General features: G+C 38.2%; 2 protein-coding genes and 1 long non-coding RNA gene across 4 annotated transcripts; 1 reads left to right on the top strand and 2 right to left on the bottom strand.

Moving 5' to 3' along the window:
- Window positions 1-70: 70 nt before the first annotated feature.
- LOC116199809 (potassium transporter 6-like) lies at window positions 71-4,175 on the bottom strand. The gene is made up of 8 exons (XM_031530331.1): window positions 4,137-4,175; window positions 3,529-4,021; window positions 3,098-3,151; window positions 2,573-2,833; window positions 2,408-2,460; window positions 1,808-1,931; window positions 1,463-1,717; window positions 71-1,275 (listed from the first exon to the last, which is right to left on the bottom strand). The coding sequence occupies exons 1-8, from the start codon at window positions 4,173-4,175 to the stop codon at window positions 203-205; spliced, it is 2,352 nt and encodes a 783-aa protein (XP_031386191.1). The 3' UTR covers window positions 71-202.
- A 7,420-nt stretch (window positions 4,176-11,595) lies between these two features.
- On the bottom strand, window positions 11,596-13,673 carry LOC116199958. Its single transcript, XR_004155621.1, has 2 exons — window positions 12,819-13,673; window positions 11,596-12,114 (listed from the first exon to the last, which is right to left on the bottom strand). It is a non-coding gene; the product is annotated as an uncharacterized LOC116199958 (long non-coding RNA).
- A 6,570-nt stretch (window positions 13,674-20,243) lies between these two features.
- Window positions 20,244-23,372, top strand: LOC116199932 (serine/arginine-rich splicing factor RSZ21). Of its 2 annotated transcripts, XR_004155616.1 has the most exons (7): window positions 20,244-20,403; window positions 20,575-20,684; window positions 20,875-20,963; window positions 21,179-21,389; window positions 21,581-21,769; window positions 21,907-22,145; window positions 22,261-23,372. XR_004155616.1 is itself a non-coding variant. In XM_031530522.1 (6 exons), exons 2-6 carry the CDS (start codon window positions 20,596-20,598, stop codon window positions 21,911-21,913), a joined length of 585 nt encoding a protein of 194 aa, XP_031386382.1. In that variant the 5' UTR covers window positions 20,244-20,403; window positions 20,575-20,595; the 3' UTR covers window positions 21,914-23,304. The 2 variants fall into 2 exon arrangements, 1 of the variants encoding a protein (XP_031386382.1); XM_031530522.1 differs by having other exon boundaries at window positions 21,907-23,304.
- The last annotated feature ends 549 nt before the right edge of the window (window positions 23,373-23,921 follow it).

The following is a 23,921-nucleotide window of genomic DNA, read 5'->3' as shown; positions in this document are numbered from 1 at the left end:
TTTTGACATTAATTATCTTATAAATTATTGGTCAATCTTAACTAAAAGGATCCAAACTGATCGTATCAAAGGAGAGAAGACAAGTTATATACCTGAATTTTGGATCTTTTTCATTGCTTTTCTTGCTATAACGTTTCCTCTCATCTCAAAAACATTATGTCGAAACATTTACAAATGCTTCAAACTATGTGCAGCCAAAAATTCAAATGGGGTAGACCATGCCTACCTCTAGGGTAGATGCGTGAGGCACGCTGAGCTCGTATGTCGGCGGCCGGGAATTTCTCCTCAAAAAATCAAACACGATGTTTATAACCGCCCTCCTGAACAGGCCTGACCCCTGCTTTGCCCTCACGTATGAATGCCCCAGTATGTACGCTACCCCTGCATCACGAGCCTCCATGAGTTCCCGGAGCTCGTCCCGGGCTTCCACATCGATCTTCAGGCTCTCAGGCACAACGAATCTCACCCTCTTCTTCCTCTTCCGCTTCAATACTGGTGGTGATTGTAATTGTATCTCTCTGAGCTCGGAAGTGCCAGGTGATTCTGCCTTGTTTTCCATGTCGTCCTCCCTCATCTGAATCCCATCCATGTGTGTCTCACACGTCCCGACAACAGCCATTGTCTCCTCATCCTTTAGGTCTACATCCCCACCATTCTGATCTGCATTTCCCGATCGTATGAACTCTGCTATACTACAAACAAGATCCTTCTCAAACTCCACATCGTCCTTGTGGAAGTCTCTGTACCCATATCGGACTACGCATCGGTAGATTCGGAACTCCCTCGGTCCAATCCGGCCCAAGAGGAATCGCTCTTCGGGCTTGACATGCGGGACAGGGACAGACTTGATACAGAGGAACACCAAGACTTGGTGAAAAGCAGGGAGGTTTGTCACAAAGTGGGAGAAGATTGCAGGGATCCCAGAGACGAGCTCGGTGTGGACGAGCCCGATCCCACGGACTCGGACAATCCCAAGGCTGGGACCCAGGCTGAGGAGCCAGTTAATGGAGACCTTGTTCTGAACATCGTACTCATATTTCTTTAGTGTCCCGTAGTGCCAGACACACATGATGATGAGGAAGATAAAAGCGAGAGCAACTGGGACCCATGCTCCCTCGAGGAATTTCACAAGAGAGGCCGAGAAGTAGAGCGCTTCAATCGTCCCAAACAAGAGCACGAAGCAAACTGCTAGAAGAATGCTTTGGTGCCAGCACAGGACGATGACCAGAGACATTAAACAGGTGGTCACGAGCATAACAGTAATAACCGCCAAACCTGCTCCATAGAACAATTCAATCATCAATCTGCAATCCCTTTTTATGCGAAATAATCTTAACATCAATAGCATTAAGGTGATCTTTGGTGCAGAGGACAAGCTGGGACAGATTTATATGGCAATTGCATTCCAGCATCTTTATTTTCTCTCAAAGCAAACATGGCATGAGTTAGCTGTATTATATACCTGATGCATTGCCCATCCGTTTGGTGTCTCTGAATCCAATTGTGACAGCTAAGCAAAGAAGCATCAATGTCCAATTAATCTCAGGAATGTAAATCTGCCCATGCACTTTGGAAGATGTGTGCACTATTTTAACTTTCGGGAAACAACCGAGGGCAGAGCACTGCTTAATGATGGAAAATGTTCCAGTGATGATGGCTTGGCTTCCCACAACAGCAGCAAGTACGGCGATTACTAGGACAGGCCATCTCAACTTATCTAGAAGTAATTATTAGACAATCTTGATTAGATGAAAGCGCAAAAAATTTCAGAAAACACATGCTAGCATTAGAGGATTGAGCTACTGACCTGGTACAGAAACATAAAAGCCAATTTGGTAGTGACCGTCCATCGAGTGATGCTTAGACAGATAGGCAGCCTGCCCCATGTAGGCAAGGATCAGGGAAGGATAAACGAAAGAGGTGAATGCTATCTGCAGAGAAGAAGCTTATGTTAAGCATCGGACAGCGAGTCGCAAGGGAACGACGAACTTAAATTAGCTTAGCTGTCTTGCCCAAATTGAAGCTGTACAACTAGTCAAGTACAAGGTCAAACTAGACATCACTTCAATTCATCCTTTGCATTCTAGCATCTGACGTACAAGCTAAAATTGGGTGCCATGAAAGGTTTTAAGCCACTTTAATTTAACAAGATAAGGAGAAAACATTAAAATCTAAGGATTTTCTGAACAAGAACAGTAATCAACTAAATGAAGAGAAGTCTACACCCTCAAGGGCCTCAACAGAATTTTCAGGTATGCACCAACCCAATAAGTCTGGCTGAAATCCAACTAATCGACTTTTGCCTTCTTGCTGAACAAATTTACATGGTCAAGGGTCAGCCTGATATGGGAAGACCAACGGGTAAAGAATTTGAAGTGAATAAATAGAAATCATTAGCTCTATATACCTGAATTGAGAGCTGAGAGAAGTGCCCAAGGTCCGCAAACATTGCTTCTGAACCTGAATTTTTCAAGAAATTCATAAATCAGCTCCTGTTTCTTCCTGTGCTCATCAAACATCATACTGCTTCTACTTTCGAAACAAAAGTCAGCCATAACCTCTTAAAGCCTACCTGTTATACAAAGGAGAATGCCTCCCAAGGACATCCATCCTCCTCTCTGAGTCTTCCTCAGGAATTTGTACATGTAATAAGGAGAAAGCGCTTGGTATACATGAGGATTCCAGTGGAAGATATTATACAAGCCAATTGCACTGATGCACAAAAGCCACAGTATAACCACAGGCGCGAACAAGAAGCCGATCCTGTGGGTGCCATAATGCTGAAGGGCAAACAGGCCAATCAATATGACACACGCGACTGGGACCTCCACGTCTGCAAAATAATCAGAATCTCAAATATGAGTTTGAAAATATAAAGCATACAAAGAACAGAGAGAAAACTTGCGGACGAGTACAAGGACTCTAGGAGTCCAATAAAATTAGATATATCCAGGCAGAAGTATCCTGAGAAGGAAACACAGATGCTCCATAGTCAAGCTAAAGCTGTACACGCCACTATGATCTCCGTGTTCGTACTCTTTCGAAGCATGATGAATCACAATGGCATTGCAATACTAGTCAAACAAGAAAAACTCACACTTATGGTGCTCCTTTGCCATGGAAAGTTCGACACCAGAAACTGCAGAGAAAACTGCACCAGGAAAGAACAATATCATTAGTAATAAACAAAAAGACGCATCTCTCATCCAAAGTTTTCATTTTTCAATCTCCGACCAAGCCAATTTGGCTACTAATCGAATTTTCCCCTGCGAGTGCTCAATAGTAGCTGCAGGGGAAAGCTGTAAGCAATTGCCGAATATAGACAATGGCACGAGAAAACAAAGTCATAAAAGAAATTTCGTTAGACGTCAACTTGTACGTCGAACAGCAAGAAATTGGTGATTTTGATTGAACAGCCATGAAATTGACGTAATTCGATCTATTTCGGAAAATAAAGCAATCAATTAATCAAGGTTTCGGGAATTGAGAAAACCGAATTAACAGGGAGGTAAGAAATGGAAGCCTCACTAGAGAGGGACGGCGTGAGGACACCATCACCGATGACCATGCAAGTCCCAATCAGAGCCAGAACGAGCAAAAACCTCTGCAAAACCTTATGCCTCTCGAGAGTAGACTTCAGCCTTGACCCGAAGCTCCTCCCCATGGGGGACGTCCGCTTCCCGTCCTTCTTGTACTCCGAGAGCTCCTCATCCGCGAGCTGGCAGCTCGGCAGCGGGTTGACCCGGGCGTGCCGGCACAGCAGCGAGTACAGGGCGAAAGTCCCACCCTCGCCATTATCGTCCGCCCTGAGCACGAAGAAGACGTACTTGAGCAGTGGAACCAAGGTGAGCGTCCAGAACACGAAGGACAGGACGCCGTAAATCTCCTCGTTCGTCTCCGTGTGCTGGATATCCTCGGCAAATGTCGACTTGTATACGTACAGCGGCGAGGTGCTCAAATCTCCGTACACGACGCCGAGGCTCTGGTAAGCCAGAGTGAGGACGGTCCTCCACGACGCTCGCTGAAACAGCCATGAAATCAAGAGTCAATCACCAGGGGAGGCAGCAAACAGCTCGCCGCGCCGAAATGAGCTGAAAGAAATTAGACGCCTTCAGTGGCATTTTCGCAGCTCATACCTTGGCCTCGTTGTGGTAAGCTACGGCTTCGAGATCCATTGGACGAGGGGGGACTCAGGGCGAGAGGAGGAGCATCTCCGGGTGAGATCGGAGGGGCGATCGAGCGACGGAAACGGCCTTCACCGAAATGCGACGGTGATGGAGATTGTGGGAGGGAGGGAGGGAGAGAGAGTCCTGTCTTGGTATTATAATGAAAACGTTGGGGGGAAGGGATTGTTTAATGGAGGGAGGAGGAGTGTGAGACTGACAATGGACGGAGCAGTTGAACCTCCATGGAAGAGAGAGAGAGAGAGGATGAGAGAGAAGCAGACACGGTGTGAGTAGTGACACAGGCGAGTTGATGGCTGCTCGGAGTAAGCTCGTAAAAAGTAATATTTATTTCGGGGGTAAATACCGTTGGAATTTCATAAACTTTTTCTTATTGTTAATGGAACTCCCTACACTTTCGAAAGTAAAATTTTACTCCCCAAACTATCATGGAAGAAAAATAACACTCTCCAAATAGTCAAAAGATAACTTAAAAGGCCAAAAAAAAAACCCATTTCTTTTCAGTTACAAGGAATGTTCATGAACCTAATATATTGAAATAAAAATAATAAATATCTAATAAAGGGGCGCAGGTAGTCTCACTGAATATCGAACATGAAAACTCTTGATCGCCGGGTGAAAAAGTGCACCACTGCGCTATACTTTCTCTTGATAAAAATGTCCCTTCTTTGCTTTCTCCTTTCATTGCCGTATCGATTAACTAGTGAAAGTTTGGGGAGTAACATTTATTGAGGAGAAAAAGTTTGGGGAGTAAAAATGATATTTATCCTTACTTCAGAATAATAATAATGATAAGGACAAATTAAAAACAAACTTATTCTATCTCTTTTTTGTTTACAGTCGGAAATGAAAGTTTTTCCAAATTTAGGGATGTACTTTCAAATTTAAAACGCTTATGTTCAATTTTTTTTCCATTAAATTTTCGTCCTCTATTCATTTTTTCTTTTGTTTTTCGTTGATTTTCTTCTCCTTTTCTTTTTATATAAATTTCAACAAAATAACAATAATTCAGAGAATTTAAAAGAAAAACAAGAGCGAATGAAGGGGGGAATTTAAGAGACACGGGTTGGGAGAGACTTATTGACTATGACAATCACCATCAATGGCCGCTGCCAATGGCGTGGTCATCGAGCCCCTAAGAGGCCGACACCGACCTCGCTAGCCACCATGGGCGATGGTGGAAATCCATCGACCTCAGTGAGGTTGCTAGGAATTTCAGTGGGCATTGGCAACCTTATTGAAGGTAATGATTTTCAGAGTTGATCTTTACCGTCACTCTTATTGTCAACGATCTAATACTTTTTTTAAAGTATTTTATCACTTTTAAATTTTCTAAAATTAATAAATATATTTTAGAAATAAAAAATATATATAATTGACAAAAAAGTTAATGAATTTACTTTTGGCCATAAATAATAAATTTGAAAATGCATGCTTAAATTTGAAATAACTTTTGTTTTTTACTACAAACAGAAAAATGGGATAAATTACGTGCTTTTATTAAATTGCCCAAATAATGATGATGATGATGATAGTATTTTTGGCGCTTATGATTTCGAAACCTACCGTAAAAATCACATAACCAAGGTTCAACGGATGCTCTAGCGTGGATTAGTCTCGCTGAATAAATTGTGGACTCAACATGTTTTCATCAAAAAGGACAACTTTGAGAACAAGGAGTTTGACAAGATAATGTTTTTTGGAAATACTCATAAAATTCCTAAAACTACTAGAAATCATGTCATATGTTTTATGTGAGGCATGCTCCGGCTTATTGACCGAGACAGATTCTCGCGAGCATGTCAAGTTCTTCTTGACCATGAGAAATTATGACATATATTACCTAACTAATTAATAGTTATTCATGTGTTTATTGTGATTTTGTCATTATTTTTGTTATGTTGTAGAATAAGGTATGGGCGCTCGAAGAATCTAGAATGGGAGGTGTGGCCATGGACAAAGCGACATACTCATTTTCCCTCCTTTTTGTGATCACTAGGTGTCCTTAATCTATTAGCCGCAACTAAGTCCCGTTAGATTTACCTGTCCATATAGTGTTAGGTTTATACGTCGTGGTCGGAGAAGTGGCTATTTGGATTTGGCCGGGCCGAGTAGAGTTGACTGCGTTTAATTAATTGATACTGATGGTTGGTTCTTATTAAAACGGAGAAAGGGCATGAAGGATTTAAAAATAAACTGACTGTATTAAATTCTAATTGTTAGGTTTGACTCGTCCACACTAATTGGTTCTTATATATACGCTAAACGTTATAAAGCATTAGCAACTCTTCGTGCTCTCCGAAGAGTTACCATATAGCAATATGAATATGGCCCTGTCATATAGAGACCTTATTATGTAGATTTTGCGTATTTTAGATGTTTAGTCCAGTAAATTCTTTTACGGGATATCGCACAGTCGCGTTAGCCTTTGGTTGCTTCTTGTTTTTGTGTTATTTATAAGCAACCATAATTAATGGATGAAATCGCAAAAAACAAAAGATATAAATATTCAGAAAAAAAAACATGGGGTTAAAATGATGAATTAAGAAATATGTAATGGACCAACTAACAAAAAAAAAAGGTTTTCAATCATGATATTAGAATGTTCTTATTTCAATCTATATCTAACCTAAAGAAGAAAATCTCAGTACCAAATATGAAGAACAAATTATAAGAAATTCAGGGAACAAAGAAGTGCAATGATTAATTGTAAGCACGAAATTTAAAGGTCTAATGAATTAAATATATTGGAAAACATGAGTTAAACAAGATCTAGAACTGCCAAACTTAGCTGCCATGCCATGCACAAGCCTATTGGCGCTATTTATGGAATTTGGGCCGATAATTAATTAACCATTAACTAGTCTATATCTATCAATCTAAATTTACTGTATTCTCCTGAGGGCCTCCTGTTCCAGCGATAATAAGCTTCCACGTAAGCAATTTTGATAAATCATCAATGATACTGTATTTTTTAAAATCTCATCTCGTGATTAATTATTTTTTCACATACTCGGAGGATTTAATATCATCAATAGAATTATGATCAATCTTAATTATTATACCAAAAAAGAAAAATTTCTCAAATTTCGAATTTATATCAATTCTTTTTGAAAAAATAAAAGTTTTCCAATTCATGAATGAATATTAAAAAATAATCTGGAGGAAGAAAAAGTCTCTTAATAAATCAAAGAATTTCAGTATAAATTAAATTAAATTAAATTTAGTTAATTTTTTCACACGATCCCGCAACTCCCGAGCTGCACCTAGTTTTACCTTAATTCAAAGTACGTACACAGTGCACCTACTTTGTTAAGTTATTGGGATTGATTGGAAATGTTTCTTATGTAAAGGAACAAAAGATTATAGTAATGCGTGAGGAGAAAACGACTTTATGAGTTTTTAATTTATAGGGGATAACTAGAGGAGTCGACCATGCAATGCACGGATCAAATATGTGTATATTTTATTTATCTTATTGTTATACTTTGTTTACACATGAGAATTAGGCTTTTCCAAAATAAATAAATGTTGAAATATGTCTAAGTTAGCTCGAATTTATTAAAAAAATAACGTTGTGCGAAAACAACAGCAAAGGAGTAGAGATGTGAGGCAGGATTTGGTGAAAAGAATATTCGCATTTTCTTTTTTCAACTCCATATAAACAAAATTGGAAAGAAAACCCGCCCAATAAGGAAGAGGTCGTCGGAAGAAGTTAATTTACATAAAGATAATGCTTTAAGCATATGAATAACAATTGGAACGACGTAAGCTGAAACTGAAAATATTAAAATGAGAAATTCTAAAGCCACGAGTTTCAAAAAGGCACTTGAGGTTTGATTGTCACTATCATAGCTTGGGGCAAAACAGTCCGTGGATTTGTGCCATTTTGCCTCATAGTATATATTATATACTTTCATTTGATTATAGCTAAGGATCTTTTTGAATATGACCTTCAAACAACTCTGTAATTTATGCTCATATCGAAGCTGGTACTGTTTTATATGATCCAATTTTGCCGATGCGCTTTAATATCACAATTATGGAATTGTGATATCTATGTGCTATTTGCACCATACGTGTGATCTTCACTTACAACTGCACATTTTCCCGAGTATGACCTTCAAACAACTCTTAACTGTTCATACTCGCGTTTGAACGGGTACGGTTCAGGATTTGCTTTAATTCTATCGATTGTGTTTCAACTGCCGTCCATTAAAACCTCGGACTAGAAAGGACTATCTACATAGTCACGAGTACCTGTCAAGTGTCATGGCTTGTTATCTTCTTGCTTGTTACATGCATGATTTGAAATTAATATCTCGGAGTGGACTATCAGTTGACAAACTATTGGTGTTTGATAGGCTATCAGCATCATTAGCTATGAGAAATATGTTTATTTTGGCATATCTTTAGAATCACAGCATAGTGATTAGCAGAAATACGATCATTTCAAGACTAGAAATCCAAGACCAATGATTGAAGATATGATTTCTGCAAATACGAAAAGATACTTATCAAAATATATATATTCTACGACCACAAGAATATCTAGCCTTTCCGCTCGAGCAATAAATTATTTACAAAAATTCTATCTGAAATCTTCCGATATAATTTCAAACAGAAGTCTATCAAAACTTTTTCTTTAGAAAGATAAACTCTCACAAAATATTTGATTGGAATGTATGTCATTATTTCATAGATTATTTAAAAATAAAACTTATAAATATAAAATATTAATGATTTATTTAGAATATAAATATTATCATTAAAGTATAATAAATAATAAAAATTACAAATTTAGACAAGTAAGGAACATTGGTGCATTGGATAAGGCAACGTTATACTAAATGGAGGATGAGGGTTCGAATATCTCTCTTATAGAATTAATTGTATTAGTGAATTGAGTTGGTTTGTTTGATTTGGAACACGTTACTTGGTTCCGTAAAAATATTTATCTTTTTTGTAGAACTTTATATATAGGAATAAAAAATATATTCAGGCAACTACATTTATTTCTAAAAAGTATATAAAGACAATTTTATGAGATATCTTGCTTATTTTTAAAGCCAAATCATTTGTTTCCAATTACACTAATTAATTTTATTTGTTTCAAATTTGTCTCTAAAGATTTATAGAAACAGTAGCAACATAGTCAATTAATCTATCTGTCTCTAAAAGTTTTAGAGGCAAATAAATAGCTTATAAAAACATATAATGTTGTTTCAATAGCTCATTTGTGTTGTAATGATTATAACATATTATTTTCGATAACTAGTTATAAAAATAATAATGTTATTAAAAACTAAAAAGAAAACAGAAGAAGGAGAGGAATCTAACCTTTCTCTAGGGAAAAAAACAAAAAAAGATGAATATCCCAAATCAAGTTTAGATTAATCATGAATTATCATTAAATATTGGATCTGCAATAGCTACTTGTTATCCACCACATTCACGAGTTTTCGTATTGTTTATATGATCACACAATCATCGTGGTGGTAAATGTATATGAACGCATCTCCCGTAATGCATAATCATGCGTGAGACCCTGATAATGTAGTTACCCGAATGACACCCCGTATGTGCCAAGAATAAACTTGATAATTTGAAATGATAATTTTCTCTAATTAAAGAATGTCCCGCGGAAAAGACTTAATTATATATATATATATATATATATATATGTACAAGGCACGAGGAAAAAGTGATAGATCCCTAAAAAAATTTGCCTGTATAGCCGCATGAGGGTATAACATTGTCTTTACTTACAAGGCATAGTGTATACATATATATCAACAAAAGAAAAAGACATGATATACATAAATGTATGGAGGCAGGGATGCGTAAAATAAATTGAAAACCTAACTATTCGGTCAAACAGTTTTGTATACTAATACCGGATTAGTCGGTTTCGAAAAAAAAATTTGGTTTGGGAGTAAAGAGAAAACTGCCAAATTCTGTACCCGCGCATTTAATCAACATCAACTATTCCACTCTTTGTAGATATTTTCAATTTATATTTGCACTATGGCTGCTTTTTAGCGTGGATTTTTAAATATTTTATGCCATACAAAATTAATGTGAACATTTAGATCACCGTCTATTGTATATAATTTTTAAAATATTTTCATTCTTTAATTTTCTATTTTCATCCAATAAACATTCAACAGTATTGTAAATTAGTCTGATTTTAATTTAGATGTGACATATATGGATTAAAATGGTGACTTATTGTTAGCGGGCGACAGCTTACTCACCGAGAGGCAAATCCTCCATCTCCATACTAATCAGTTAACTCGGATTTGGCTCGAATACACCCGTAAGATAATTCGAAACAGGTTTTCTAGTTTCTTGATGTATACTTATTGTACAGTACACATGATCTATATGAGTAGTTATGCATTGTATGCATAGATATGTATGTATATGATGGTATACCATATCGTCTTATATAAAAATATAATATATGAATTGTAGGGCCGAGCCATTCATACTGATGATAAGTTCCAACAGTCCCCAGTCCATCAACTTGCGAAATCGTTCGATAGAGATAGAATTTGTTTTTATTTATTATCAACCCTATCTATGTAATTAAGAACTCGCGATACCACCAAAATTTTGCAATCTAACTTGACGCGACCTGACAAGGTCGAATCCGAGGTAAGAGATATAACGATCTTACTGATTCTGAACACTTGTTTAGGTTAATTAGTTGTTGGGATACATTATTGAAGGCAAAACGTGCATTCCCAATAGTCGTCACCGATCATACCCGTCCCTTGTAAGATATAAGTGAGAACTAATTAAAAGATTATTAGTTAAGATAAGGTGATAGACAATCGGATAAGAATTTTTCTTAATTGAACATTACATCGGGTTTGGTGAGTGGGATAGGAATTGAAGGGGCTTAGAATAAGGAGGGAATTGGATTTAGATGGGATTTGAATTGAAATCGAGGTTCAATTATTTTATTTGATTGGAGTTCGAAATAGACAAGGAATGGTATAAAGTTATAAATCAAGAGATTAAATTGCCCCTTTCTAATATAATTTTTTAATTAATTCTTTTTTTGTAATTATTCTTTTGGGGTTTTTACCTAAAATGGCTCATGATTTACCTGTTTTGTCAAATCTATTCTATGCTTTTTTTGTCAAATTTATCCCATGGTTTACTTTTTACATAAAATCTATCACGGCGTTATCTTTTCTGTCGATATCTAACGGCCGTGCTGACGTGGCCCTTGGAGAGATAGTGGGCCACACTTGCCACGTGGGCGCCACGTTAGCATGGCCGTTAGATGTCGACATAAAAGATAATGCCGAGATAGATTTGATGCAAAAAGTTAATCATGTGATAGATTTGACAAAAAAAATATAAGATAAATTTGACAAAATGGATAAACCATGGGTCATTTTAGGTAAATTTCCCTATTCTTTTTAACCCTTGGCTTCGACAAACAGTAAAGTAGCAAGCAACCACCACATTCCAGCGGCTAGCATTTTCACTATCGACACCGACCAACCATCACCCCGGAGCCTCGAAGAGACCTCTCCCCAATGGTCTCTACACAAGAAGGCAGATTTGGCCTTTTCGTGTTCATATTTCTCGTCGAACTTGAAATTCCGGCGTCAGGGCCTTGTAGGGTCGAGAGCATTGACGACGAGAGGTGCATTTGACAGCGAGCCTTGTGGGCTCGAGAGCTCTGAGTGATCTCCTTCTGAGGTTGCCTAGACATTGCAAAGCCAAGATAAGCCTTGTGGGTTCCAGGTGAGGCTCGTCCTCAGCCGTGGATCGTGGCTAAGGTTTCGTCAGGACTTTCAGTCGCCAATTCTTGGGAAAGACATGATATTAGTCAACTTCGAAGCCAGAAATAGCATCTTCGTGCCGAGACTAGTCTGATGAGGTCACTTAGAGCATCGGCGGTAGAGAGCTGGTGGAGGAGAAGACGAAGGCATCATCTTTAGAAGTTGTAGAGAATTGATGGAAAATATCATAAATTAGATTAGTCGATGGAAAATTAGACTTTGGATTATGCTGAGCCCATCAGAATTGCAAATCTGACTAGGGTGCTCGGATTTACAAATCGACCCTTAGGGTACGTTTGGTTCTCTGTAATTGAATTGATACATAATATAATAGATATGGATTAGAATAAACATGAATAAAATAAAAATTCTGATAAACATTTTGTTTGGTTTCAAAGTGTGATTTTAAAATCACACTTTAACTTAATTCTACAACAACAAAACAAAATAACTCATACAAAGTCAAAAGGTGGGCCCCATTTATACCACTCTTTTTTCCACAATAAAACAAAATAACTCATACAAAGTCAAAGGGTGTGCTCCATATATAACCATTTATACCGCTCTTTTTCAAAATCTGATTTTAAAATCCTACTTTGAAACCAAACGCATCATTATTTGTTTGGTTGGAACAAAATTGAGAATTATAATTCTGAAATTTGGTTTGCTTGTATAAGGAATGGAAAGAACAAAAATCGAATGAAAAGACAGAAATACCCTTCATGCTCGATGACTCGGACATAACAAAAAAATAGAAGAAGTGGAGGAAGAAGACACAATGAAACAGAACAGAAGCAAATTAGAGAACAAGATCCCATCAAGAACGAACCTCAAAGCTCCCAATCGGCGTCAATGGAGGACGACATGGACTCCCTGTTCGAGGGCATGGTCCTCTTTACTCCTTCCCAGCTTTCAGACCCTCCTCTTGTTCCCCAGCCCCAGCCTCAACCCATCGACCCATCACCTCCACCTCCACTTGATCCCCCTGCGGCGTCTTCCTCTTCGGAATTGCTCAATGAGAACCTATTCTTCGACCACACACTCATCACTCCTCTCCCAGGTTATCCGGGAACGGCCACGAAGAGCCCCAACTGAGCTTCTCTGCCCCGATTGAATTGTTGATCGCTGGCAATTCGATCAAAGCGAGAGAGGCAGCTCCACCCTCGGCGGTGTCTCAGGTTTAAGAAGGCTTCAACGATTCTAGGGTTCGGGGGCAGCAGGATCGTGAGAGAGCGAGGGCATCATATAGAAATTGGGGATAAAGATGAGGCTATTTTCGATTTTTTCACACTTATTCCTGATGGGGCAATGCTATTCAGCATGTAGAAGGGAAGCACACCTATTCCTTACCTAAGTATGAAAACCATTCCGACCCGTAATAGCTATTCCGCATGCCCGTTTCCCAAACATTAGAATGAGTATTCCGCACGGAATACGAACGAAATGGAATCTGATTTCAAGCGAACCAAACATGGCTTTAGCTGGAATTGGCCCGGATTTGGAATAACTAATCCTAGCCCAAAATCGCCACCAAAGGAAAGAATAGCTAATCTGGCATAATTGGGTCGGATTCCTAATTCAGACGAGCCCAACCAAACAAGAGGTTAGTTTTAGGTGTTCCGTGTTCCTTTTCTTCCTTGTACCTTGGCTTGATGTGAGAGCGGTTTAAGTGCCTTCCTTCTTCTGGAATTTCTTTGATCCGATGAAGTTTTGGACTAACTTAGCTTAGAACTAATTAAAAGAATACTCGGATCTACTCATCCCTAATATATATGTATGGATCCCGAAAGCTTCAAGAGATCAAAATTTATCCTTCAGCGTGAACTGATGAATAAAATTGCGAACGAAAATTACATTTTATATAATAAATGGATCGTATTATGATTTTTTAGGAGTATTTATGAAATTTTAAAACTTATAAATATGGACAATCTATATTAGATTGAGGGGATCTAAAGGTTCGAATTAGTTTTGTATGGTGCGAGAAAACTCAAAAAATGCATATTAAAATTTCGATTGTGTATATATACATAGAAAATTTAAAGGGTAAATGTGATGCACTCCCTACATTTTCTTAATAATACCTCGTATTTTTCCTTCTTTTGAATTAGAACACTTGCCATCCCTACGGTTACTGATTTAGCATCTGACTTATTGCCACAATGTAATCAAGCTAACGTGGCACCATTAATATTTTTCAAAATAAATAAATATTTTATTATTTTTTAAAAATAAAAATCAAGAATTAAAAAAAAATTCCGGGGAACTAATCAGACTGGGGGCTCTCCGCTAGCCACCGTCCCCACTCACCTAAGGTCCCTAGAGACCGTACCCCATAATTTTAATTTTACTTAAAATTATTTGGTTTCTTTGACATATTGATCCATAAAATTCTTGTCCCGAGAATTTGGAATGGTCCCAGTTTAGGCTAAAAATCTAAAAAATAATATTGATGATCGAGAAAGTTCGACTTTGATGTGCTCGAACAGTCTTAAATAATTCTCGAAAAAGACCGCTTGCACGGCTTGACTTATTGTGGGAGACCCACTCCCTTTTTGTATTGCAGCAATGTCTTGTCTCGAAGTACGAAAAACCTCATGGCATAACAATCAAAATTAGTTGATTAAACTTCAAATTCCACGTTTTCCACAAATCATTTTACTCCCCCCTTTACCAACCGGCCAATTTTGGTCAAATATCTACTTCTCGATCAAGAAATTTAAGCTCTGGTCTCCTATAATACCCAATTAATTCAAAATGCATGCACAACGACTTTCTTAATAATTTTAAGATAACTATATGGCATTAGATTCGCATGGGTGTCACTTTGAGTTAATTAGACCGAGGATTCTTCGTCACTGCTATCGTGCATGATTCTAGTAGCTAGGAAAGTTTTGGCCTCGCGAGAACATGAAAGTTGGAAATATTCTCCTCGGGTAGCTCCATATCGATATTAAAATAACCCTGAACTCGGCTTTACCGATTTCTAAAGGGGCATCATCCTCTAAAATTGTTTCTTTTTACTCATTCTAATGAGTATCTTCTTGTCAAGCACACGGACGTCACTTACCAGAAAAGCAAGAAATATTAAATGGAAAATCAACAAACCTGAGGGGCACGTACTATTAGTATTTAACAACAACAGAAAAAGGTGGAGAACCAACTTATTAGTGGATAAAATATTCAAAAAAAATTGTGAAGGGAATGTGGATGTGACCGAGAAGAAAATATTCATATTAGTGGAGAACCAATTGGCAATGTCATGTGTGTGTATATATATATATATATATTGCATGTCGACGCTCTTGAGAAAATTATCCCTTCTATTAAAATTATCATAAAGTAAGATCGTTCGAAAAGGTTATCATATAAATGTAATAAATTCAAAGTATATCCAGGGCATGCCGGAGAGCTTACATTACACGGGACCCGTATTTGCAAACTATTGAATTAACTCTTTCTAGATAAAATGTACACATTATAAGATGTTAATCTGACGGAGTACACACATATTGAATGATTCTTAAAAGAAAATGAATAATTTCTTATTATCATGTTCCTCTTTTAGAGCGTACGTGTCAATTCAAATGGCTTTTAGAGCATCTAATCTCATATCTCATGATGAGGCGTAAATTGAATAAATAAGTAAATAAGTAAATGAATCATAAACAGACTTTCATTCCTATATGCAAATACCTTCTATTCTATTCAGTTTTCTAACCTTCTCGATATATATAAGAACTTTTATTTGATAAGAGAAAGACGACAACTAAAGAGAAGTTAATTATAAGAAAACTGTCTTTGGCTGCTTAATTAATTAGTTAATTAGGTAAAGAACATAGAAGATGAACTATTTTATATATAAATCGAATCACATCTCCAGCATACACAACATTTGGAGCAACGATGTTAGGTCACTGAGCACGGGCGAGCCATTAATTGGGTATTGAATTTGATTGATTAATTAATTAATTGGGTAGGTTTAGCTAGCTAAAAATGATACGTGGAGGATCCTCCGATGGATGACGTGAGCCCCACTCATTACTTAATTAATTAATTAACAAGTTTATTATTTTAGAAACGTTGGACAATTAAAAAAATACACGACGTCATTAAAATCTGTATAATTCTTGAAAATACATCATTACAAATAAGAAAAAGGAAATACAATTGAAAAATGTAATAAAGTTTCATTAATAAGGTGTTGTTTATACTAGTATAAAAGCCAGTTATAATAGTAATTATACTACTAGTAGTAGTTGTAATAATAATTCAATTCGACCATCCGAGAACTGCACTGTCGAGACCTGATAAATAATTGTCGTAACCAAAACGGGATATTCTGGATGTCGTTGGACAGACTTAATTACCACGTATAGTACATTGGCACTATTTATATATGAAGCCATCCCAATAAAAATGGTGAGAAGAGACGCGCAGGAATTAAGCAAGTTTTTGGCTTATTATAATATGTGGGCCCTATTTCTCGCATGGCTGCTATCAATAATTTGGATTCAGACAGGAGACATCCTTGATTTGAATGGGAGAAGCAGTATACGTACTTTTCATCCTGGAGACCAGACAGGAGACATCCTTGATTTGAATGGGAGAAGCAGTATACGTACTTTTCATCCTGAGAGACCGTTCCCATGGACCCTCCATGACATAATTGCGAGACACGGTAGCGGAAAGATCAATCCCGTGGCCGCTCGACGACCTTATCCGAGACTCCGAAAGAGTCGGCATTCCTGAAAGTTCGTTCAATTTGATCATCCGTTGTTCTTTGTATCATTACTCTCATACGACTGTGTTCTAAGTTTGATAAAATACGATTGCAAGAGTCACAAGACATATTACGTGCAGTTATTTATGTTTTTTTTTAAGGTGACGATTCCTTTCGAATTTCAAGTAGAGCTTGTTTATTTTTCGTCTCCTACTATATAATGTTTCTATTCTTGTATCTAACTGTGAATATAACACAAACTGAATAATCGGTGCAAGCACCAATCGATTTCATAGCTTATAGCATCTTCAAAAGGATAGTATAATTCATGAAAACTGATATCCTCAGAACTCAGACCCAAATTGAAATCAATCGACCTCTAGCTCTGCTGGTAAGAGTTGGCGTGTGAGAGCAGCCGGCGCGGTCCTCAAACTAGGCTGGATTGCCCAAATTGCCACTAATACGTGTACACCTATGGTTGACTTGGCCCACTGTTCTTGTCATGTTCGCTTTGTAATATCCTTTTTTTTCTTCTTTTCTTTTTTGGGCCCTGCGTACATTCCCCCGCTTTTTATTTCCTCGCCTACCCGTCCGGTGAACAAATATTGAATGAATATTACTCATCGATTTAAATGTATAATATCTACTAAAAATACTTGAAAGTGAAAAATTAATTTCATAATGAACTTATAGATTCTCATTTATAAGCATTTTAATTGGTTCTTACTCTTTTCAAAGTGAATGAGTAATGCTGATTGAATATTTTCGTCCGTTAGGGCTTGGAGCAGAGTATACGAATGCGACATTTCCACGCTTACTTATTTTTAATCTACGATGCTTGGCCGAAGTCTCCAGCTCGAAAACATGCGAACATTTCGCTAATAACTTCAGTTGTGCGACTGCTTTTCAAGTCTGCCAAGCTCGATTTGATCATAGAAACCGTGGCCTTCTTGCTCCGAAGACTACCCCATATCCCCTTCTTTGGATCCCGTTATGTGGGAGTTGTCAAAGAATGACTTCTCTTATCGACTGGCAACGGAACGCTGATGCATTCTTAAACAGCAAAAATAAGCGATGAAGGCAGGATCACTCGTTGGAATGGGCTAGTTCATAAAGCGGTTGGGTCAAGAAGCATTATGGGCCACCTCTGGGCCCATAAGGGGCTATCATTAAATCTTTTGCTTTAAACGGAGGCCCATTAGCCCAATAGGGATAGTGGAAAGGAAATTGAGGGAAAGAAAGTCACAAAAAAGAATATTGATGGTTGAACTCGAAAACTCTTAATTCCAAATTGATGACTTCTTCCGTTGAAAAAAAAAAAAAACTTATTCTCTATAAGAGAAAATTTTCCATATGTTTTTTGATCATAGAAGAGAACATTAGTCGACAAAACACTTTAGTATGATGTGCAACCAAACTGTTGTACTTCTTCTTCTTCTTCTTCTTCTTCTTCTTCTTCTTCTTCTTCTTCTTCTTCTTCTTCTTTGTTAATCGAGAGCATTTGAATTTCGCTCGACTAATTTTTGAAATTCCGTAAACTCCCGATAACTCACGGGAAGAGTAATCATGTTAAAACCGCTCCGATTGCTCCAAGAAGTTTCGACCTCGAGATTGATAGATACACGAACTCCTCCTTAACTATTCGGTCAAATTCCATAGGCTTTATTGTACTGCTTATTATACGCACGTCCACTCGCACAAACTCATAATATTGGGACTTCAAGTCTCACATCAAGAGGGTGGGGCCCTAAGCATGGCAAGAGGTCACCGCACAATGAGTTTCATTCACGCATGGTTTACCTTCTTGTTTTTTTTTCTTTACTACTGAAGAGGGGAAAATAATTTTTTTACTGCATAAGATTATGGGTAACAATATGTGTCGTGTTGTGTTTAAATAGGTTATATCCAAACGAATTCATATAAAAAAACTCTAAACTTGAGCACGAGACATAACGTGCCAAGATTAGCACGACACATTTAATTACCGGTTAACACGGATACGACATGTCTAACTCGTTTTACTAAACGTGTCTAAATGTATATATATAATTACCTACACGATATGACACTATTACCTTTAAGTATATATTATATATACATGATATGACACTATTAATTTTAATTATACGTTACTACTCAATTGACATAATAAAAGTACCGTAAATTGGTGATTTATATAAACAAATTTAGATTATTTTAGTGTACTTTTTTTTATAAATTGATACAATATGTGAAACAAATTTATTAAGACAATAACACCTAATATAAACGAGTCTAACTGTGTCTAAACGGGTTACAAGGGTTGAGTCCGTTTAAATACGTTTATTTATTGTGTCTAAACATGTTTGACCTGTTTAGATACAAAATACATTTAGCCTTAATCCAAACCCACTTAACTCCGTGTTGTATCCCTGTTGGGTTATTGTGTCGTGTCAAATACTGTCGGCCTAAATAAGATGATGGATAGTAGTAATTGCAACCTTATTGCTCCTCACTACGTAATGTTCGGACTTTCATGTTCAACGTCGAATATTTGAGATGAACTGAACAATGAACACAAAGCACTTACCCTGTTAATATAGTATCACAAAAAGTATAATATAGTCCATACAAATTGGTGTCCATTATGTTCAAGCGAAGAGGGAAAAATGGCTGGTAAAGCACCCTATCTCGGAATGTAACAGCATGCACCAGCTGTATTATCTCCTGTACACACACCCACGTCCGTCACAAAAAAATATTTTCCAACTTTATTACCAACTAGGTTTATTGCTTGCACTTTATATGGGTATAAATAAATTTACTCGTAGCGCTGGAGTTTGAAGCAAATAGCAAGTCTTCGTGATAAAGGGCAAGTTGAAGCTTAAATGGGATTTAACTTCTGCATAGATAGAAAATATTTCGCAATCTAAAAAAAGCCTATAAATAATTTTTTTTAACACCCTATTATTAAAAAAAAAAACAACGAATCCAATTAATTCAGCTCAAATTAGATTGGTTCATTAAGGAATAAATTTCTCATAATGTGTAATTTTCTTTTGGCGTACACTATGATATTCGAAAGTCAATAGACTCCTGACTAATCTAGTTGAATTGATTCGGCACACTAAAGGATAAAACTCTCCAAACGTGAATTTTTTTTATTCATAAACTCGAACTTAAAATTTCGAGAGAAACAAGCGTCGAAACGCGTAAACCAATTAATGTTGATAGCATGCAATCTATATCTATATCTGTTCGATTGATGATAATCTTCCATTTGTAAACCTCAGCTTTGAGTCGCATTCCTTATGCATTAATATATATTTAGATTTTTTCATATTTTCATAAATAATTTTTTTTGAATTTTTATAAAGTACTTATATATTCGATACTTTTGAACAGATTATTTATTTTAATTTTTTTATTATAAAATTTGTAAATATATAATATCAATATAAAATTAAAAATCGTAAAAAGGTCTGCGCAACCAGCCGGTTCATGACTAGTTTACTTTCTAGACAACAGTATTCAATTTAAAGCCACGTGTGCACGCTGGGCTTATATAACCTCAATAGCGGTGACAGCTTACCCCCTGTTTCAGAGGTCGCACTTCATCATCATACAAAAGAATCTAGGGTTTTCAGGACCCTGGATTTCGATTCCCCAATCTTTCCCGAAATCTTCTTCCCGATCATCAAAGCCCTAGTTGGTAACTTCATAATCATAAATTCTCTCCTGTCAAGATCCAATCTTTTTAGGCAATATTTTCGCTCACACGGAGATTTTTTTTTCCGTTACTTGTCACTCTCTAGAATCAACTTTGGATTCGGTTATCGGAAGGGATTAGGGATTGATCATCTTATTGGGTGTTGGAGTGTAGGTTGAAGCTGGTTCCGCGTTAATGGCTCGGGTGTATGTCGGGAATCTGGACCCGCGGGTCTCAGAGAGAGACCTTGAGGACGAGTTCCGTCTGTTCGGTGTGCTGAGGAGGTAAAAAGTTTGATGATTTGTATGAAAAAAGGAGTATTTTCTGCAGTCATTAATCAGTTCTTCTTGCGTTTCTGTGAGTTCAAGCGGTTTATGTCTCTGTCCGCCCAAAAGGGGCTGTTTCGGCTGTTTTAGTTTCGAGGGTAAACGATATTTCTTTTGTATAGCTTAGTTTGTGGTGGAATTGATGCAGCGTCTGGGTTGCTCGAAGGCCGCCAGGCTATGCATTTATTGAGTTCGATGACCGCAGGGATGCTATGGATGCAATTCGTTCACTGGATGGTCAGTACCTTACCCGCAAGAGTTAGATGTTTTACCTTTCTGATTGTTGCATCCAGTGGTATTCCGGTGTTGTCTGCTTGGCAACCTTGTGGTCCCTGAGGTTTGTGAGAGATGCTGCCTGCATAGATGTTTCACCGAAGAAGTTAATCATTCTGATATTGAGATCCTTTTGTAAGGGTAAGCTTTTGATATTTTTGGTGGTCTGCCTATGACAGGGAAGAGTGGTTGGCGTGTGGAGCTCTCGCACAATTCTAAAGGCGGTGGCCGTGGAGGGCGTGGTGGAGGTGATGATATGAAGTGTTACGAGTGTGGTGAACTGGGTCACTTTGCTAGGGAATGCCGCCTTCGTGGTAGTTCCCGTGGACGGCGTCGGAGCCCCAGCCCTAGGCGCCGTAGAAGCCCTAGTTATGGGTATTATGGGCGCAGGTGAGTGGAGGAATTGCTTAGGAAGTTTAGCACAACTCAGTGAATTGATTCTTCTCAAGTCATCTACCTTCCTTTGATTCTGGCATTCTGCCATTACAGATTACCCTTTACTTAGGAAAAGAACTAGCTGATTAGATTTTGAGATTGGATCATGACTTTGAGCTTCTTGTTGGGTTTTGATAACATACCAGGAGTTACAGCCCTCGTGACAGGCGATCTCCACGGCGCCGCAGTGTTACCCCACCACGTCGTGGCCGAAGCTACAGCAGGTCCCCTTCATATCATTATAGCCGCCGTGATTCTCCTTGTGGCCGCCGTGATTCTCCTTATGGCCGTCGTGATTCTCCTTATGGCCGCCGTGATTCTCCTTATGCTAATGGGTATGTTTTGGACTTGCAGCTTCCATGTCTGTGTCCCAGGGAATCTCAAAAATGATTAGAAAATACGACTTCAGAATACAAATAATATTTATCGATGCGATGCATGAATTTCAGAGACTTTATTTTTCTCCCTGCAGAGTCTAAGGCTGGAAAGTCGATGAAGCTGGAGTATGAAATTAGGGATATGGCTATGGTTCAGTGCTGTAGGTATTATAGGTAAGCTGAATGGACAGTGAGGATGTTTAGTTAGGCATATGTCATGAGTAAGACTATGGAGTAAGTATAGCATACTACCTGGATTGGAATGGCTTTGGATAAGCGACTTTACTGCCAGCAGACTTTTGCATCATCTTGCTCTCTCGACTGAATCTCAGAGGTCTCTTTCTTACTTTGGTTGTTACCTACATTTCGTATATACTTGCAGTATGCTAGTGTTGTTTAACCTGTTTGGAGTTGATGTCTCTAAGATGTTTGGGTTGTTTCTTTTTGAGGTCTGTGACTCACTCGGGGCTAAATCGGCATCGTTCAACTTCACGCGACATCTTAGTGCGCTCAATTTTGTTTATCTATGCTCTCTGCTCTGCCTGACTGCCCGTCCTCTGCACCACTTCTGCTTCTCTCTGTCACATACAAAGCAGAGGAAGATGATTGCGATTTGACACTCGTCTTCTGCAAGAGCTTCTGATATGCTAAATAAGACCCATCGTTTCTGTTCACCATCTTGCGAGATGAACCTTGTCTTCTGCATAGCTTCTACTTTTAATGGCCACATGTTCGGTTTGTGAAAGCAGAGAACCTTGATCGCAAAAAATCCTTCTGCCTCCTGCCACAGAGCTTATGATCTGCTAAGATAGGCCTGCTATGTCTGCTCACCGACTTGTGAGTTGAAGCTTGGCGTGTGCCATGGCGTTCTGCATTTTATTTGAACACAAGTTGAATCTGCAACAGCTGAGAAACTTGAACATGGGCACCCTTCCTGAAGCTTCTGATCTTGTTAGGATCTATAATATCTGCCTGCTGACTGCGGCAGCGCTTCCGAGCTTCACTAGGAAAGTCACACAACCCTTAAAAGGACTAAAAAAGATTGAAAGCATTGACGCTGCTCTTTAGTTAGGTAGGACCCCTACACCTTCCTTGCCAGGACAGGCTGAAGTCCATCAATGGTCTCTTCACGTCGTCTTCTTCACAGGCTGAACTTCATCAATGGTCTCTCTACATCTGTTTTCTTGAATGATCTCCTCTGGTGTCTCACTTACATCCCGTTGTTCCTCCTCGAGCAGCAAATCATCTTGGGAAGTCTAACGACTTCCCACTCCCCTTGAGCAATCCTTTTTAGCTTCTGTGCTTTTTGCTGGCTGTTTCCATGTGAATGTAAGTCTTTGCTTAGCTCTTACTAATGGAACTGCTAAAGCTTTGTACACATATGGTTCTTCTCTACTAGCAATGGGTTCGCAGGAGCGAAAAGTAAAGAAGAATGGAACTGGGATGAAAACATTGACATTGACGATTCCATTCTATTATTTTCCATTCCATCATTCCTAATGTGACCCAATAAGATCAACAACATGTCGGTACATGCTACTGATCTAGATTGCTTTCTTAATTTTGCTGTAATTTGTTATGCTGGTTGCAGAAATTCCGACTTTATGTGTTCTACCTTTTCATGCAATTTCCTTAAGCTGTAATTTTCTGACTTAATTCACCCTGCTGAGAAGTATACTCCGAGGTGAAAAAACTAATGCGCTTTGTCTGGTTAAACCACGCTTGATTTGAACCTCCGACCTTCAAAACTGAAGAAGCAGCTGAGATGACCGATACTTGCAGTCTATCCCCTTCATTGTCTCGTCTGTGCCAGGCTTTGGCCTTGGCCGTTGGGATGATAGGCAACAAAATCTCTGGGAAGCACATTCTTAAACTCATCCTCATCGCATCGCCTTTGAGTTTCTGTCATGATTGCCGGCTTAGTCATCGTCTCTTCACTGCTTTTCTTTGCTTCTTCTCTCTACTTCAAGCCAGTCCTCGAGCAGGGCCTTCTGCAAACGCTACAGATCCTCGGGCGTGGACCCTGTGTCTTCCCTGATGGAAATCTGCCATTTCCTCCTCGCTTGATGAGAAACGTTTCCACCTTGCTTGGGAAGAGACGTGGCCGAGA

The sequence above is a fragment of the Punica granatum genome, chromosome 3 (assembly GCF_007655135.1).
Source record: "Punica granatum isolate Tunisia-2019 chromosome 3, ASM765513v2, whole genome shotgun sequence".
NCBI lineage: Eukaryota > Viridiplantae > Streptophyta > Magnoliopsida > Myrtales > Lythraceae > Punica > Punica granatum.
This window is presented reverse-complemented; position numbering and strand designations above follow the sequence as displayed.

Excerpts from the sequence above, each read along its gene's own strand:
- LOC116199809 (XM_031530331.1), bottom strand. The coding sequence starts at position 4,175 with ATGGATCTCGAAGCCGTAGCTTACCACAACGAGGCCAAG. Across the intron at positions 4,022-4,136 it reads CTTACCACAACGAGGCCAAG|CGAGCGTCGTGGAGGACCGT; the intron begins GTATGAGCTGCG and ends TGGCTGTTTCAG. Across the intron at positions 1,932-2,407 it reads TCTCTCAGCTCTCAATTCAG|ATAGCATTCACCTCTTTCGT; the intron begins GTATATAGAGCT and ends TCTTCTCTGCAG.
- LOC116199932 (XM_031530522.1), top strand. The coding sequence starts at position 20,596 with ATGGCTCGGGTGTATGTCGGGAATCTGGACCCGCGGGTCTCAGAGAGA. Across the intron at positions 20,964-21,178 it reads TGCAATTCGTTCACTGGATG|GGAAGAGTGGTTGGCGTGTG; the intron begins GTCAGTACCTTA and ends TGCCTATGACAG. Across the intron at positions 21,390-21,580 it reads TATGGGTATTATGGGCGCAG|GAGTTACAGCCCTCGTGACA; the intron begins GTGAGTGGAGGA and ends ATAACATACCAG.